We start from the raw sequence: 19,726 nt of genomic DNA, 5'->3' as shown, positions 1-19,726 counted from the left end.
ACGGCGGGGCGGGGCCGCACCGGCACCGCCGCCCGGGACACGCCCGGGATACCGGGCAGACACGGGACACACCCGGGACACGCTCGGGATACCGGGCAGACACGGGACACGCCCGGGACACGCTCGGGATACCGGGCAGACACGGGACACACCCGGGATACCGGGCAGACACGGGACACACCCGGGATACCGGGCAGACACGGGACACACCCGGGACACGCTCGGGATACCGGGCAGACACGGGACACACCCGGGATATGCTCGGGATACCGGGCAGACACGGGACACGCCCGGGACACGCCCGGGATACCGGGCAGACACGGGACACACCCGGGACACGCCCCCAAGTCCCGCACAGCCCCGGGCCCCTCACGGATCCCGGTCCCGCACAGCCCCCGGCCCCTCACGGATCCCGGCCCACACACGGATCCCGGCCCACACACGGATCCCGGCCCACACACGGATCCCGGCCCACACACGGATCCCGTCCCACACACGGATCCCGTCCCACACACGGATCCCGACCCACACACGGATCCCGGCCCCGCACAGCCCCGGCCCCTCACGGATCCCGTCCCACACACGGATCCCGACCCACACATGGATCCCGGTCCCGCACAGCCCCGGCCCCTCACGGATCCCGGTCCCGGTGCTCCCACCCCTCAGCTCTCACCAAACGGGTACATAAACACAGACGAGCGCCGTGCCGGTGAGCACCCACGACAGGGAACGCCTAAGGAAACCCATCCGATGGACAAGCTGCTCGCACCGCTCCTGTGCAGGAGAAGCTTGACGGGAAGAAGATGGGATGTTTGACGTTTGCTCTCCAAGATTTGTACATAAAGTAGACTGAACGTAGTAGGCCTTGACAAAATGATAGTATCTGACCTACATGACCAAATATAAAATGCCAGACAATACAATTTCAAGTGTTCCTTTGCTAGTAGAATTCTCATTTACAACTTTGATGTTTTCTTTTCTCCTGGTTGCCTTCAAATTACATGTCTGCCCATTTTCTCTCATAAATCAAAAATTATGTATTTTTTATTTACCTGCTGTTAATTAAGTTACAGCCAAGATCAAATGCCTACATATATACATTGGGCATTGGTATTTCAGATAACTATTGACACCATCACATACATTCCAATGTTTGTTAACTTTCTGGGTAAGTAATAAGGAAATGGGGAAACTGGACACACCTTAAAAGGAAGAAAGAGCTATAATTTGTTTTGTGCTAAGAATATAGTACAAACATGAGCTTTTCAGGGTCACATGGGCAGAAGTGGAAAGGAAAAACCTTAGGGAGGAACACAACAGGCGTCATCTGGGGTTTTGTCAGCTAACAGTCACTCAGATTTTTTTGAGGCTTACTGGTTGATACAATTGTTGATTAGAGTAAAATTAATTTCTTCAAGATGAAAAAAAAAACCTTAATCCTCACACAAAGATATCAAAAACCTTATTATCATCTCAGCAGCTTTCCTAGCAGCTGTGCACCTTCGGGGGACTGCGGAGCGAGGGTGTGAATGATGCGTTCATGGGTTTGTGCCACACTGTGCAGTGCAGGGAACAGCTGGAGCAGGGCTGGGGCACAGGGAGCCCCCAGGACAGCCCATCCCTCGCTCACTGCTCCCGGGGAGGGCGGCCCAGCACCCCTGCAAAGGGAAATGAGAGCTGAACTGGTGCCGGCAGCTGGCCAGCTGCTGCTTCAGCCTTCTGGCAAGTGGTGAAACATTGTTAGGTGCTGTAACTACTAATTGAGTCTTAACCTTATTATGGGCAGACAGAAGCCATGTTTAGAGCAATCATGTTATGCTGACTGAACATAAATTCAATTTAAAATAATAGTGAGGACAAGCAGACCTCCTTTCCAATTTAGAGGGAAACCCACATGTCAAATCCGACTGTGAATACCATTGCAGTGAACAGGATAAATTAAATATGCTTGGATAGACACTAAGATATTACAGTAGGTTTCAAGTGCTTATGTTGTTCCCAAGAGCCTTTTCCCAGTTTCACATTTATGTTATTTTTCTTTTATTTCTTTTTAATGCTTCATACAGTGGAAATTTGTGTGCTTGAAACAGCAGAATTCTGGTTTATTGGGATTTGGAGGAGCTCCCAAATTCTCCAACATTCATTGTGACTTGGTTGTCGCACCGGCCTGCCCCAGCAGGTTTTGGTGTACTGAGCTACTGCCTTGCTGCTGCTGGCTTCTGGTGTCACTTTGTCACCAGTCTACGCCCCTGAGCAGCACCTACTTGCTACTCATCCATTTGCTCTCCAGTGAGACCATGATGGACAATAAGCTATGTACCCACAATTCCTGTTTCAATTCTTACAATTTCCATTTACAATTCACATTTCCCTGCCCATTTATGTGTCCACTTGTATACTTACCTCGCCCTCTGGCCAGTCAAAGGGAGATCCACACACTGGCTTTGCTTCCTGCTAAACCATCACACTTCAAAATTGGCTAGAATGGAAATCCATCAGCAGAATGAAAACTTTGAACAAAATTGCAATTCCTAGGACACAGAGGGTCAGGTGTGCCAGCTTGCTTTGCATGGTTCTCATGCCAGCTCCATAGTGAGGAAAGGTTATGTGCTAGAAAAGCTTTATAGTGGATAATATGTATATAGCACAGAATAGTCACAACAGCACCCCTGTGCTGTACTGAAAGACACACTGCCAGGCCATTATTTATTTTTATATTTATCCTCATGTCCTGTAGCACCAGTGTGAATCTAACAAGTTTGCTTACTTATTTCTGCCTCATTTCTGTCTTAACTCAGGCATGAGTTAACAAAACTAGATCCAACCTGTTTAAACAATCCAATATTTTAGCAAAACTAGAACCCAGCTGGTTTTGGAAACTCACTGTGCTGCCCACTGAGGGCTCAGTGTGCTTGTTCCAGGGTATGGTGCTGCACACCCCTCTAATGCCTTGCTCCTGGCTTCTCTTGCATTTGGTATGAGGATTTTCCTTGGTGGATCAGCAGCCACTTGCAATCAGCATTGAGCCCCTGTGGTTAATTGCTCCACAGAACTCTCTCTCCAACACAGCACGACTTCTCAGTGGGCTTGTTTTTTCAAAGGGTAATCTCATAGGAGGTGGTCGGGGTACAGGATTACTCATAGAAGGACAATCTCATTAATAGCTTCCCCTCCTGAGATAGATACATTTATGTGTTTTTGGCAACTCTTCATTGCTGTTGGTAACGTAATTCCACTAGAGACAATGTTGACCAGAAGTTCTCTTTAAGCAAAGCCAGAAACTTCATCTGCCTTTATTTCCCAATGTGCTTATTACACACAGACTACAAAGTAACAGAGGTTCGAATCTAAAGCACCATCTCTTCTCAGAGCAAGGCAATTTGGAAACTGTAAAACCTGCTCTCACTTGGAGCCTAACATGGATGTCACACAGGACTCTGCTCATTATGTTTGTCTAACATTTAAATGTGAGACCTAAAAACCTTAGAGCCCACACCAAACAGCTGCAACAAATGATTCAGTCAGTTTTCAAAGGAGATGCTTTGGGGGTTTCCTAGGTAGCCATTTCAAATACATGCTAAAAACCTTTTTTAATCCCTTTTTCTGTCAACAAATAATTTATCAAGCTTTTCTTCCTCTCCAGTCCTATCTAAGAAAAGTATTTTAATTACATCTGACACCTCCTGCAGAAAATTTCACATGAGGAATTTTACACGGGTTATTTCTGTTCCCTTTGCTTTCTGAAACCTTAGCTCTGTGTGCTATAAACTTCAGTAATATCCCTGACTTCCATGAATAAACTTCATGGTAAAGGAGATGTGCTGCTGGATGTCTGAGGGACAGAAAAGTCAGTCCCAGTTTAACACAGCCTTGCTTTAGGCAGGTTAAATGTGAGGCAGCAGGGAAAGCCAACAGCATGCTGGGCTGTGCCAACTGAAGCACAGCCAGGAGCTGGAGGGAAGCAATGACTGCCCTTTCCTCAGACACAGGGATAACCTGGGGGGGAAGGGAGTTCAGCAGGAAGACAGAGCCAGCAAAGGCAGGTTCTTCACAGTGCTGCATGGCAGGAGGATGAGATGGTGAAATAAAAATGGTCCCATCTAGACACAAGGAAAACATTGTTTCACCCAGAGGATAAACATCACAAGGGAGACCCAGAAACATGATGCCAACTTTGAAGGCATCTGGACCCAGCTGAAAAAAGCCCTGGACAGCCTGGTGTGACCCCAGTGTTGATCCTGCTTTGAGTCCTAGATGACCTCCAAGCTTCCTTCCAAGCTAGCACCTATGATTTGTACCAGTTTCACAACAGAAGTCATGTCAAACCTAAGGGTAAGCAGGCCACCATTATTTGGTCAATAGAAAAACTCATATTGATAGTTTTATCTGAATAACAGCTATCTTGGGCGTATTTATTCTCTGTTCTAAAATGTCAGACTGTGATGCTCTGGAGAAAACAGGCACAAGTACAGCAAGTTTTACTGGAAGACCAGTAACAGCCAAGACTGCTCCTTGATTGATTCTGGCCAATAGATTATTTTTAAATTATTTTATTCTCCAAATATATTTCTGGATAGAATCAAACTGCAGAAGCCCATTTGTCTAGCCACAGATCTGTTAGAGAGAGACAAGCTAGACAACAGAGCTAACTGAAAATCAGGAAAACACAACTTCTACTTGGTGGTTTCCCAAATCTTTCCTAATAAACTAGTCAATTACAGCTACAAGAACAAAAGCAACTCTTGTTGAAATTATTTCTTTGATACCTCATGGTATTTTCATTAAATTCTTAAACAATTAACTACAATATATACAAAGCACTGAGTGTGCCAGTAAGATGCATAGGTTAAGGAGGAACTCTGGCATACAACATTTATTATAGCTGCCAAATAATTAATTCATGTGGAAATTAGCAAGAGCACTAAACTTAATTTGACCCACTATTTTAATGGGAGGTTAGTACATTGGCAGGCAAATCAGCAAGAAGTCTTCCCATTAACTGTGGAAACAGATCACCACTGACACTGCAAAAGAGCCTGCCAGTATTTGGCATGATGACAATGAACAAAGCACTGCCAACTGCCTTTGCCTTAACCAAGAAAGAATTGAAAATATCATCTTCTATTTGTGGATTAAGAGAAAACTGCTAGAAAATTGTTTTCAGTATTTGCAGGTGTTTCATTAGAGAATCCTAACAAAAATAGAAAAAATAATTCTTTTTTATACCTTTCTTTTGGCTACATCTAAAACACACTGCATTTTGTTAGATTGTTGCTTTAGGTAACAATAAAATTTTAAGGTGCCCTGACTTCAGCTGGAAAATTATCCTCATCTCTTTAGAACTATACCACTGGCTGTGCTTTTTTCAGGAGGATCTATCTTGATTTTTAGTGCTGTTTATCCAGATGAAGAAATATGTAATTATCTTTCATTTGGAAGAAAATAAATAAGTGAAGACATTTCTCCATCAGCTAAAACTTCTGGGGTATCTGAGATTCACAGCTCTCACTAGGAGCAGGGTTTGCTAATGAAGCTTTTGAAGCCACAGTGGCAGTGTCTGATTGTAATTGCTGAAAGGTGACTCTTGAAGAGCTTTATTTGCACTAATCAACACCACGTTGTGCCTCAAAGCTAGAGTTCCCTTAGAAGCACTGTCCCTACTGAGTTATTCTGCAATAACTAAACAAGCCTTTCTGTTTACTTCTGTTTTTCAGAAGTGAAAACTTATCTATGTATTTCAATGGGATCCTTTGGAGTCACACTCCAAACCTGTTGTACAGTTACAACTTCATCATTTCTTTCTAATACTTTGCTCTGGTATTCCCAGCCCTTTCTCTTCTGATGCCAGAGCCATAGGGACCATCTGCAAAAGTAGTAATGTAAAATACCCAAGGGCTCAGGGGTGGCCTGGGAATATCAAACCCGTTAGCTGTATAGTCAAAATCATTTTTCTTGACGGTGGCCATTTGGAAACACTACATACACAGTGCTGAACTCAGCTGGACAGTATTCAAGAGTGCTTCTGCTTCACAGCTGAAACAGTTCTGTGCTTCCTTTATGTTTAGTTCCCAGTAAATTGTTCAACTGTTTTCCTGTAAAGAGGAAACACCTGAATTGAGCAGACCTGTGAGCATTTCAGTTACCAAGGTGAGCTTACTGTTTTACACCATGGGGACTCTTGATCCACTAGCAGCCACCAATATCACCAAATATATATTCAGAAAAATAATGTTGGTGCCATGGAAAAATGCAACAACTCACCCCAAATTTGCCCGTAGTATGTAGTTTTGGGCTTATCATCTTGGAATTATAAACTGTTCTAAATCCCCTTCAGAACAGTTTACTGTGCAGTCCATGCTGTCACATTTTACAAAGTCCTCACCCACCAACACTGAGCTCACTGAGTTGCTCTAATGCTGATTAGCACGAGGCAGCACACAGCATTGTCGTGGTCTCCAGCTCTCCAGTCTCTGCAGGCCAGTTCCCAGTGGGTATCTGTGCTTGTGTCATGTGTGTAGAAGGAGTATCTCTACAGCTCCATTTGAAGGCATTTTGAGCTGCGTGAAATCCTGGTCTGATGAATCATAATATCACCTGAAATGCACAGAACACTACATGAAGAACACCACCATTAAGTGAAAGGCAGGACCCACAGTGAGATAACTTTTGCCTGTAATGATGCTAGGTTTGGAGTTTCAGTGCTATTGCTGTGGCAGCCTAAGGCAATTACAGATGTTGCCTTAACAAACAGACCTTTCCTGCATAGACCCATTCCCTGGACAAGTGCAGTGCCTGTGGAAGGCTGTCACTGAAGTCAATTATAGAAAAATATTGAAAAGTCTGTAAAGGTGCCTGGCAAGTGAGAAATAAATCCCACCCGTCACTTCTTACTCAATCCCGCTAGCAAAGCATAATCCTCAGTCATCACCACCTCGGAGCTTGTAGCACGGGAAGGATTTAGCTACGAAGAGCAAGGATTGCACGTCACTTTGGGGACTGTGATTAGCCCAAGGCTTAGGTAAATGAGCTTGGCAGTGTCAGCTCAGTCAATACTGCAAAGCCACTGTGCACGGCCGGCACACGCTGCCCGTGCCCACCGGCGCTCCGCCTGCCACAGCGGCTCAGCGGGAGCGAGCCCCGAGGCTGAATTACGGCTCCTCCCGCAGACAGGGTGAAGCTTTCGGGCGAGGCTGAGCTCATCGGCCAGACGCTGCAGAGGAGCCATCTGCCCAGAACACAAATAGAAGGCAAGCACTTCAGTAAACAGAGGCTTTTGCGAGAAATTACAACCTTCTCAAGAGCGGGACAAACCACACTCGGGTCTCAGCCACAGGACTGCATCGACAGCAGTGTGTTTGAACTCTGTGAGGAAAGGTGCTGCCTGTGTCTGCCGGGCACTGCCTGAGCATAGGGATAAGGGTCACTCACGGGGCCCCTCAGCTCCCCCTGGCTCATTCTTTCCTTCAGCCCACTAAAGAGAATTCCCCTCACCCGGGTGCATTACCAATACTTGGTTTTGGAAAGGCTGTAAGACAAAAACTACCAAATACAACATTATGGGCCACTAGTTGCTGCCTGTGTTATGTCTCTCAGCTCTGGAGAAATATTAAGGCAGCAGAGAATACCTAGAATCTGACCTAATTCGAAGTTGGATTTAATTCCCTTAAGACATAGGTCTGTCAGGACATTGCCACAAGAATATTCAGAACAGCAAAGCCTTCCCCTGCTCATTTAAGTATACAAATGCCTTATTTTGGTCATAGATTAAGCATTTCTCATGGGTACAATTCTACCTTGGACTGGAACAAAAACCAATTTCAGAGGAATTTATTAACATTTTGAGGCTCTCTGAAGGTCATATGTAATCAAGATTTGAGGCAAAAAGAAGGGGATGCTTGTTTAAAGCAAACAGAAATCTGATTAGCCTTGAAACCCTTCAAGCTACTGAGGCCAAAGTCTTTCCTAGTAGGCAAAGGAGGTTTCTGATGTAAGTCAGAGTAACAAACCTCTTCCAAGACTGATATGCAGAAGGTGCAGGTTCATCTGAGTGTTTCCAGGTCTCATGCCAATGACTGGAAACAACTTTAAGACTTCAAAAACTTTAGAACAAAACCAACCCAAAAAAATTCAGTCAAGATTTAGAGCCACAGATGCTGAAGCCATATGACTTTAGGAGGTACTTAGCTGTCATTAGAAACATCTCATCCACATGATTGCTCACAATCAAGTAGTCCAATTTCAGATAAGAAAAAAAAGCTCCAAATCTGTTGCATTTTAAATTCAATCTGCTGGGTTTGGCTGCTGGTTTTTGTGTACATGGAATTGGCAGAATGAGGAAGGAGTGGACTCAATCAATCAGTAGGTCTTCTTTTTTCATCTGAATGCTCAAAGAATTGTCATCACCAACTGTAAAGTCTAAATGCCACTAAGATGAGATTTACAATGTGGATGAATTAGGAACCTCATTTTCTCAAACTTGTGGTATGTTCAATCCATGTCCCGAAGACACTGATTGCATTTTTTCTCACATTTTTCCTCAAAATGCAAAAGTTTCGATTTTCCACAGGATGTAAAATCAAACATCCCTTCACTCCTGACCTACATTTGCTGCAGGTCATTCAATTATGAATGAAAATGCCACTTTGTTTATACTAGTTCAATTTATGACAGAGATTAAGTTATGGAATTTGTTCTCCTGGCATCTTATTAATACAGCTCTGCTGTAAAATTCCTCAGGCAACAGCAAAATAATGACTTAAAACTGCAATGAGATAATTACCTAACAGTGCAGGCATTTTGAAGATAGACGTAACTCTGGATTTGAAAATACAATTTTTAGGACCTTATCCTTTATATAAAAGGGTGTGAAATACTTACAATTACTTTAATTTATGTTCATGACACTTTGGTTTCGATCTAATCAACTCCAAGTGCATTAAAGAAAATTTTGTCATTATTCAATATCAGGATTTTAGCTATTCACAGCAATTTTCTTAACTTTTAATTTTGAAAAGGTAAATCTTCAAATCCTGGTAAAATTAACTTTGTGCCATGATGAAACACTTTGATCTATACAGTGCCTTTATTGCATCTGGTATGCCAAGATGCTTTGATGAATGAAAAAAAAATGAGCAAATTCAGCACTTCCCATCGACTTCCAGCTGACAGGCAGTTGTACATGTGCTGAGGAGCCAAATCCTCATTGATGCAAGGCCATGGAGGATTCTTCTGAAGCATCTCTAAAGCAAATGTCATAAACTACATCTAAATCTTAAGTGGACACAAATAATTAATTTATTTGATTTAGCTCCCTCCCCTTTCAAATGGAAGTAAACAAAACTTCTCTCTCCTTAGTGATAATTCACACAGTTCAGGATCATGAACTTTCCTAAATGTCCCTTTATAGGCAACACCTGATGTAGAAATAGCACAAGAGATTAATCCACAAGAGTGGAGGGGGTTAAACTCCTGGGAAAAGATGTCTAATATAGTCCTTTTCCCCCTGGTCAGTTCTGCAAGCCAAGCCAGAGGAGACACCCTGCTTTCTCTACACATGGATCCAGTTCCTCACTGGCCTGGTTATTCACTGTCACAAGAGAGTGACAGTTATATTAATATGGGAACATTGTGACTGATGAAGATGCACAAGCCCACGGAAACAGGAAAGCCTTATCTCTGGTGTTCCAGGTACACAAAGCAAGACAACTTCAACCAACCAGGCAGCCTGGAGAAAATTTTTTATATTCTTCTTATTCCAATTCTAAAGTTGAAAGATTCTAGACATGTGAGGTGCATAACTTTGTAATTTCCCCACACAGCTCCAAAACAGACATGACTTATTCAGACACTTATGGTCAGAGCTCACACTGGTGTTTTCAGAGAAACATCACTCTTGTGTTTTTTCTCCTCTGTAAGCAAAGCAAGACTACTGTCAGGATCCAGTCAGGACAGCCTTTCACAAATGAAAAACATCAATCAAACAGGCACCAAAGGAAACCCATACAGGCATTTCTGCTTGGACACCAACACATGGGAGATGGCAACCCAACTAATGGAAACAGAAATAAAAATCAATTGCCTCCTGAAAGTGTTTTCTGCCTCTTTTGCAAAGACCTGCAAACTTTGAAACTAAAGGCTATTTGGGAACATACATCCCCATTCCCCTTATAGCTGGTCTTGATGATGATTTCTGAGAGAATCTAAGAGAATCACATTTAGAGAGCGTGATTACAGAATATTACTGTAATAAATGTGAAAACATTGGAGTTTGCCCCTGATTCTGTCATTGCTTTCCTGGTTTACTTTTTTAACAAATACTATTAGCAATTTCTGAAAATAAATGTAACAGTTCCACACAATCAAAATAATTCTCTATCAAGTGAGTGTAAAGAAAGGTGAAAGCGTTGTCTTTGAGCAAGAAGATTGCAGTATTCCCCTGTAGCCTCCTAGCACAATCCGCCACTCTGAAATGATTTCAGATGCTCAAAAGCCATCACAGAGCCCATCCAGACAGGATTTACAGGGGTTTAATTCCTTATGCACTCCAGATGTTGTTCTGAGTGTAAATTACAGTTTATAAAAGCTAACAAACATTGTCCTTCCAGGCAAAAACACCCATAATGCCTGTAACATTTAGCTAAAGTCAGACATATTAAAGAAGTGATGACATATATATATATATTAAAACAAACAGTTTGTAATTTGTCATTACTGCCTTCCTACAAAAATAGCCCTGGAATGAAAGTTCAGGATTTGCACAGGGACAGTGATTAGATGCTAACACACATACGAAACTGTAACATCAGGTATGGCACTGCATTATTGTTTCTTGTTAACTCTAAACATGGACTTTTAAAACAAACCTGCCTCACTGGTCCTTTGTTCCCTTCCTATTTAGCAAATGCAGCTTTTACCTGTACAGAATCTCACTTTGATAATATTAATTACAAAAGGAAGCAGCTGTAGCAGGTATAAAAATTCCAATCATTTACAGAAGGCATCTCGAAAAAGCAAATACAAAAAGATGTTACTGAACTGGGCCTTCCAAGTGAAAACCAGAATAGAGCAGAATAGACACAGCCTCTGTGGTAAGTTCTGTACAGATAAACTAGGTCCTTATCTGCATGTTACATGAATTTTCCAAGAGGAGATTTACATAAAAACAATGTTTATCACTTGGGCAGAAGGAGATAAGGCTTTTCAGTAACCTTTACCCAACCAGGTATACTCTTACTGTTTTACACCAAATGGAGCAATGCCTCCATTGTATTCCATTTCTTTAAAAATTTGAACATCAAAGTGGTCCTATTAGCTATTCAACAATTAAAAATAAAGGGCAAAAAACCTCATCTTTAATATCACCTGTTCAAATTACAACTAATTAATGAATAAAACCACAGGGGAAAAATCAGCACAAAAACTTGTCATTTTTAGGCACATCAGCTATGCAGTTTTCAGTACAGTCCATCAGAGAGAGAGGACAGCTGACTGCAAAGGCTGAGGTGTGTGAACTGTGGATACCAGAGAGCCAACAAGCACGGCCAGCTTGTAAAGACAGTGCAATCTCTGTCTGGGTTCCTGTCCCCTGCTTCCCAGATTTACAGCTGATGAGCTACATTAGCAATGATTCCCACTCCAGTAGTTGATGGCAGCTTCTTTAAGGCTTCTTCAATGTGTGTGCATGCAGAGCACAGTGTACACACACCCACACACATCCCACAGTGTCACCAAGAGGGCTTGGAACACACCAGTGCCTCCTTTAGCTGCAGACCAAGTGCCACTTACCAGAACCGTGCAATGAAAGCCTGGCTGACAGCTCAGCTCAGCCCAAATTGATGGTATTGCTGTAATGGAGTTATCAGTGACAAATACCTCCTATGCAACTTCCAGGTCACACTCACTTAAGCAATGATAAATGAGCATGAAACACTGTTAGCACAAAACAGGATCATAAATACTCAGTTCTAAGCTTAAAAAACCCTACCATTTCAGACAACTGTGCATCTTGCAGTCTCCATGATTTTATGGATGTTCTCACTCTTGTCACAGAGGTGCCACAAAACAGGAAAAGATGACTTTATGCAGATATTAAAAAAAAAAAAAAAGTTAAAAAAAGAAAGAAAAAATCCAAGTCATCCATCCAGAGCAAACATTGCATCACCCTACATTGGCTAATATACAATTACCTCAGTGAACCAGGCAGAGTTTGTAACAGCTTTTGGAATCCCAAAGTCTGACATCCATCTGTCCATCCTTCTGTCACAGAAAGCTGCTCAGGATGAGAGGATGCAGACTGTGAATGTAAACATGAAAAGTTGTGAAATTCAGGTGTCTGAGATTCCTTTGTCCAAACACCTACGTAGGTGGGAAGACAATGGAGAAAACCAGGAAAAGTCCACAGTGAAACAGCCGTTGCAACTGTGCTTTTTCCCCAGGGTTATCTCCACAGGCTATGGTTGCTTTAAAAGTGTATTCACGAGGGTATTTGCTGCTTACAGCGTGACCAGAGACAGCTTGGGACAGACTGGCAGCTGCTTCTGCACGGCAGCAGCACAATGGGAGCACCTTCTGCCTCCCCTGCACCTGGGATTTCCAAGGTACAACATGAAGGGCATCAACCCTCCTCTGCCTCCCCAGGTGTCACGCAAACAAAGCCCAGCAGCCCTAGCTCATCCAGCACTCAGGCAAACATTGCTTGTGAAAATGGGATCCCTTTGGCCATTTCCATGAGCAGAGTTACCTGGGCACGGTGCAGGAAGCTCCCCGCTCAGCCACAACCCACCTGCTCATTCCTGCTCCCTCAGACGTGTCTGTCAGTCAACATCTTTGCTTCCACTGCTGCTGCTGGTTGATGGATCAAATCCTTTAGTATTAACACCACAAACTTCCTAAGCAGAGATACATACAAAACCTTAAGAGCAATCAAATTATGTTTTTATCTCAATTTCCTGCAATGCTAAAAAAACTAATTCCTTAACATTTCGGAAAAAGTTTGAAATGGTTTTATTTAGGAGGATCTCAGCCTCACTATTACAAACCATAAAAACTCTTATACAACACGTTAATTATTTATAATTTTTAGGGGGTTATTTGCCTTTATTTTGCGACATTTCCTTCATGAATGAATAATCCAACATCTACTTGCTTACCAAAAGCTTGGGAACATCAGAATATCTGCATATAGTCATACATACAGATGAAACCTCACACTTATACTGACACCCTTCCAATTTACAGTAGCTAGCTGTGCTTTACATTGCTATGCAGACAGAAGCAACTACCACAATACTGTACAGGAAGAATAAATTTCTCAGATCTGTGTTATGTGTTAGTTTACTGCTAGAACTATCTGCAGTATTATGCCCTGTGCATTCAAATGTGCTGGAATTCTTCTGTCCTGCAAAGTATATTAAGTGACAAATTACACAACATGGCTTCAGTCAGAATTTTTTAATTGTATTCCTACAAAATTATGTAAACATTAGCATACAGATCCAGAAAAATCAATACAATATAATGGTGCATAAACTGTAAGTTTAGAAGAATGTCAGGAACACTTCAACAGTTTATAAATTAATATATACAGTATTGGATACTCCTCACTGGATAAGGAAACATCAAAACTGAGCAATTTAGGTGTAGAGCTGTAGAACAAAAGTGCTCAGACACCAAACTTGACTATGAGGCAACATTGAAATCAACCTGACTGCCTGTTATTGTTTCATATTAAGCACTCAATTTAGCTGCTAAAAAGTATAAAACAAAAGTTTTGGTAGGAAGTTTATTTTTATTGGAAATCATATAGCAAATATCCCTAAAATAATAAAAAATCCCAAACCTAGAATACTCCATCACCATTTCTGGAAGAGTGAACCTGAAGCTTTCTAGGCTGCACAAGGAGATCACTGGCATCTCCATTCCACACTACTTCCCCCAGAGCACCAAAGGCATCAGCAGCTAAAGGAAACATTTCAGGGAGTTTGGAAATGGGGAGTGATGGGTAGGGGGAGAAAAAGAAAGATGTAGAGCACATATTGGGCTGACATGCAGCAATCTGGGCAGTTCAGCTCTTACTGAATTAGAACATCATGGGACTGTAACACCACTGTTAATTATTTCTGGGCTATTTTGCTTTAAATAAACCCCAAAACAGAAAGCAACAACAACAAAACAATCTTCAGCCTGCCTGTGATCAAAATGATATTCAAAGCATTCTTATAATGTTGCCCTTTACAAGATCAGGACCACACCACAGAATCCAGGATATATCATTCTTTTTCAGAAAACACATGAAATGAAAAAGGAGTTATTTTCCTTTGTTCCTGTCCATACAAGCATAATTCACTAGAGAAAAAGGTACAGTAAACATATCCTAATGAATGATCTCAAGCAAAAGGCATTCTTTCCCATATTAGAAAATGCTCAGTATCACTGAAACTACAGATTGCATAAGAACACTAGGATCATCCTGGAAGCACTTGACACTGCAAGAACTCTTTTAACTGCATACCTAAAATATGATAATCAGAGAATCTCTCCAAAGTTTAAATTTTCTGTTTCTAGACCTGAAGTCGAATTTCATTCCATCAAATTCCATCCGTACATTTTTCATGCCTGACCAATCACTTCTCACAATGACTACACTGCACTAAAGAAGAAGTATTTATATATAATAAAGGGGAGGGGATTTCTAGACATCTAAAACTTTTTATTGTATTTTTTCCAGTTGTTTAGGAACAAATTCTGTTCATCTCTTCTATATGAGATCCTGAGTAATAAGGTGAAAAAGGTTTGGCTGATAGCACCACTTTTCCATCACTTGTCATAATTCCCAGGGTACATCTATCATTGGCAATGCATCTAGAAGCACTATCATACTTGAACCTAAATGCCCAAATAAGAGCTAATAAAAGTTATTCCTATTGCCAGAATCTGAGCCAACACTAAAACACCAGGAGCAGGGGAAAAGACTTCTGCTAAATCTGAGGATGCAGGTTGCAAACACAGGAAAAAAACCCCTGAAATTCTAGCCAAAATATTTTCCTCATAATGTTTAGGGGCGGAGAAAACTACACCTGGTGGGAAGAATAGGAAGAAACCTCTATGTCCATCACTTCCCAAGTAACACACCTGCAAACTGCCCACTTAGAATTAATGCCAATGTACAGCTCCCTGAAGGTGTTTATAAATGACCCAGACTCTTTCCTGTCTCTTCCCCCAGAGCAGATCAAGCAGTGAGTGATTTATTCTACGTCAGACTGCCAACAGCTTCCAGCATTTAATTACCATGGTGTGTTTGAGGCTTGGAGAGTTTTATCTGACATAACTCAAAAGGATTCATTGATTAAGAAACTTAGGTCACTACACTTCCTGCTGCAGATTTTACTTGTATTGCTAACTCGTAATAGCCACTATGACAGACAATAAAAATCTAACACAGAAGAGGTTAAACTTAGGAATCTGGGCTGAAACTTAAACTGGGCTTAAATATGAATAGACAAAAGTCTCACTGGATTTGCCCTGTACATAGACCTGAAAAAGTTTTATCACAGATGTATCTGCAGTTTTGTGTAAACTATTAAAGTACTACAGCAACACTAATTTGGTATTCACACATAGTAAAAGCACAGTTTTAAAATGTTTTGCCAATACTTCACTGTTATTCCCATGTCTAAAATTACACAGGCAGAAATTCCTAACAAGACCTCATGTTCTTATCTGTAGCCTGCAGACTTTCCTCCCACTGATATGTGATTTGTTTCCTCACTCACATATCCCATGGGGATCTGATACTCACATATATGCATAGTGAGAGAAGGGAGAACTGATATGACAATATGAACACAACTAGCAGACCTTAACTCAAATATTGCCAGCAGCAGTGAACCTTGAGAAACTTCCAGTAGACTAACCTGTCTTAGACCTTGTTCAATGTGGTAAGAGATAGCACCAACAAAATGGTACTGATGAGTTTAATATGAAAATCTTTCCCTCTGCTTCCAGCTTTGGTCACATTTCTCATTTTCCCACTCTCGTTGTACTTTCTCTACTTCTTTAAGCTAACTCTTATGTCTAATTTGCAGTTGTGAAATGTATTCTTGGCTTCACCAGAACATTCCAATTTCTAACCATTTATTTAATAAATTAATTAGACCCAGGACATTTTAAGTTAAACAAATGAAAACTTTGGTAAGAACACCAATGGTACCTTGGCACTCCTAAGGATTATGACAATTTTCAGTAAGAACAATCATTAAAATGCTTCTCTCTAACATCATCTGAGAAGTTACATGGCTGTCTGTACTCCAGCTCTAAGCCTCCATGAAAAATCTATATAAGAGCTCTGAAAAATAAAGGCAAAGGAGTACAGGGAAATCAGAAGTTTTTTAGCAATCTTGAGTGAAATGTACATGTGTACTAAAATATTCTACTTAACAAGGTATAACGCAAACCAGACTTACCAAAGAATTTTTTCTGTACACACATGAACAAGGTTTGCATGTATCAAACTACCAAACAAATAAATCTCATCTCTCAAAGGTGTTTGTGGGGTTTTTTGTTTGGGTGTTATACATAACTACCAATGCAGTCAATATAAGTTAAGCCAGCTCATTCATTATGTCCAGCAATTCACACAATATACCAGTGGGAGGAGATAAACATTATTCTGATCAAATACATTTATTTTAATCTTCAAAACACAACCCTTTTTCTTCATCCTCCTCCTCATCATCAGTAGAATGTGCATAGGACTCTAGGGTGTTGTATATGAAAGAGTACAGCTTGACATCTGGTCCTGAAGTAGAACAGTTTCTGCATTGTTCATTGTAGTATCTCAGCAACAGCCTATAAATGTCCCCTTCAAAAACCAAAAAGAAATCATTAACAACCATGTAAGAACATGCCATATGAGCAATATATGATTGCAAAGGAAGGCAAGAAATGCACATGCACAATGAGACAGTGTCTAGGAACATCTGTAAATGAGCAGTGACAGAGGAGGCAGACGACTGTGTAATAGGAATGTCTGCACGTTGTTCAGAACATAGGATGGCCTCTCTCAACTTCCTGCACAAGCGATCCCAACATTAACCTTCCATACACATTACTTACAAATATATTTCCAATTACCCAGCTTTGTGCTTCTGGCCCAGAAATTAGGACACATAACAATTACAATAGGACAATGGATACACTGCTTTTCTTGTATTGCAACTGAATAACACGTCAGACCACATCTTGAAGGATCAAGACAGAACCACTAGAAGACAAACCTATATCAAGAATGCCTAAGCAGCTTTGGCCTTTTCAAAACTTTTACTGAGTTATATCAAAAGCTTTTGCAAATCTTCTACCTACCACATGTATGTCTAGTTTTCAAATTCTTCAGCATAACTCCTAAGTGAATCAGAAAAGCATCTAGAAGTCTTCTAACTGATAAGCACTGTGCAGTAGATCCCAAACCAGAAGAGTTCCCCATTCTGGAAACAGGTACAAATAAACTGAGACTCATTTGCCTGTGTTCAGGACTTAGTGGCAAGAATTAATATTGGAAAATTTCTTATAGAGATGGTTATGTCTCTTTTGTGCACACAAAGATTTCTTTTTGCTCACCAATGGTTTGGCCCTTCTCACAGAGAAAAGTATGCATGCTGTAAATGTCCCGCATCAGCTCCACATCTCCAAAGGTAAAATACACAATATCACGTCCAGCCTCAGCAGCTGCTAATATCTGAATTAAGGCTGAAACAACAAAAAAATTACACATGAACACAGGATAAAACAATGTGCTAAAGGAAAAACCATAGCTTAAGTTGACAGCAAACAACCATAGCATCCATTTCCATTGTAATGCTGCAAAGCACTACAAACAATGGGTATGTAAATATTACTTCAGTGTTTTAAATGAAATAAAGAATGCTGGGCACTGCAGGTCATATGTGTGAAGCATTATGCAAGAGCTGTTAGTGACACCCACCTTTACTTAGAGATAAACACTTTGCTTAAAACTGAGAGGGGTTTATTATGGTCCATGCTGCCCCCAAGCAGCATGCAATCACTAATTAGGCAATAAATGCCTGTGGGGGCATAAGGCAACAGAGCAGCCCCTTCCATCCTGGTATGAGCTGCCCAGACAGCCACAGACAGTGGGGTAAAAAGCATTCATGAGCACTCAGCAATTTCCATTCTGTGCCACCTGTAAGAAGGAATAGAGCCAATCCTTTCACTAGGTAAGGTATGCAAAGTGAAAGCTGACCCAACTTTTAGCTCCAAGAAAAGAACTATGGTTCTAAAGCCTCTTCCTGCATAATTGAAGATGTCCATCATACCTACAACAGAAGTATGCAACAAGGAATACCATGGCTTATTCTGACCTGTGAGGGGTGACATCAGCAATGCAATTCATGTCACTTAACTTCCAGCTTTCTGTCAAACTCATTGGTCTAAGCTGCATCGCAAGGTCTGCCAACAGCTAACATTACAATATAGACTTTTGTTCCTCTATATGTAAAAGAAAGAAAAATATTTCCTAACTTGGAAACAGTTTTTTGAAAATTCACCTTTAGAAATCATCTGGATCAGGAGTGCTCCTGAACCAAGCTAATGACCTACTGCAACAGGAGAAAGCAGCTCTGGTCCACTTCTCACCCAGCTTCTGACTTTTCTGCAGCTCTCTGGTACTCATCAGACATCACTGTGCCAATTTCATTCACCAAACTGGCAAAAAAGTTATAGATTAAGAATAAAAGCAAATTGTTTTCTGCTAGAACAGCAGTTGAATTGGCAGAATGAAAGGTTTGCTAAGGGTCAGAGCTGTGGCAAGGGAGGGCACCAGACCACAGAGGCAGGAACAACGAAGAGGGAGAAGAAATAATGAGGGGGAGAGGAAAACCAGGACCCCTTTAGGCAGCACCAAACTTAGAAGAGTGCAGCTTTTTCACCAGCCAGCACCGTGAGGGTGCAGTGCCACAGAGGCGTGCAATCAATCACAGGTTCATTTCAGGGAACTACAACAGTCCTAACAACAGACCCCAGCAACTATTCCATCTGCTGCAGCCTGTCTTAATTCAGAGCCTGTTGGTGCAGCTCTGGTATTAATTCTTCCTTTTTCTACCCAGTAAGTAGAGTTAATTAAAATGTGATTAATATTATCTTTGCAAAGATTAATTTCAAATAAAACAGTGTACATAGTGCATTACCACCTGCTAGTGGAAGCTAAATAGAAAGCTGTTCAGAGCTCAGCTCAAGAATCTTTCACATTTTTAAACAGAGATGTATTAAAACACTGCATTCCTTAATCAAAAACCCATAGCCAAAATTATAAATTACAAGATTCACATGTGAAATTAATCTCAATCTGGGAATGATATTTTAATTAAACCACTGAACCAGCTGTGGATTTAGTAAAGCTTCAGTAGTTTAGCTTTTAAAGAGTCTAATTAACTAGCTTGCATAGGGGAACAAAACCTAATGAATCTTATTATTCATTCCAAACTGCAGTTTCTCTTTACAAGATGTTAAAAATATCCTAGTGCTTATTTTGAATTGCTATAGATCTTAAGAAATAGGGATCAAAATTTCTGTCATGAGTCAAACTTCACAATCTTCTGGACATCAATGATATACAACACCATGGGAAATTTCCATGCTACTGGTACAGAAAGAATCATCACAGGAAGAGCAACAGAGCCTATGGTACTGGAGCCTGGAGGGATCTGAGCTCTCT

At 41.3% G+C, this 19,726-nt stretch overlaps 1 protein-coding gene across 3 annotated transcripts in view; it reads right to left on the bottom strand.

The window, feature by feature from the left end:
- Positions 1-13,434: 13,434 nt before the first annotated feature.
- PARG (poly(ADP-ribose) glycohydrolase) overlaps positions 13,435-19,726 on the bottom strand; it is a 59,243-nt gene continuing 52,951 nt past the window's right edge. For all 3 annotated transcript variants that reach the window (XM_085583274.1, XM_021536153.4, XM_085583275.1), the window contains 2 exons: positions 17,614-17,742; positions 13,435-16,858 (listed from right to left, as the gene is read on the bottom strand). In XM_085583274.1, the coding sequence (XP_085439400.1) occupies positions 16,686-16,858; positions 17,614-17,742 (302 nt within the window). In that variant the 3' untranslated portion in view covers positions 13,435-16,685. The remainder of the gene's footprint in view (positions 16,859-17,613; positions 17,743-19,726) is intronic.

This window comes from Lonchura striata, chromosome 6 (genome assembly GCF_050655825.1).
Source record: "Lonchura striata isolate lonStrDom1 chromosome 6, ASM5065582v1, whole genome shotgun sequence".
Lineage (NCBI taxonomy): Eukaryota > Metazoa > Chordata > Aves > Passeriformes > Estrildidae > Lonchura > Lonchura striata.
Note: the sequence above shows the minus strand (reverse complement) of the source record. Positions and strands in the feature narration are given on the sequence as shown.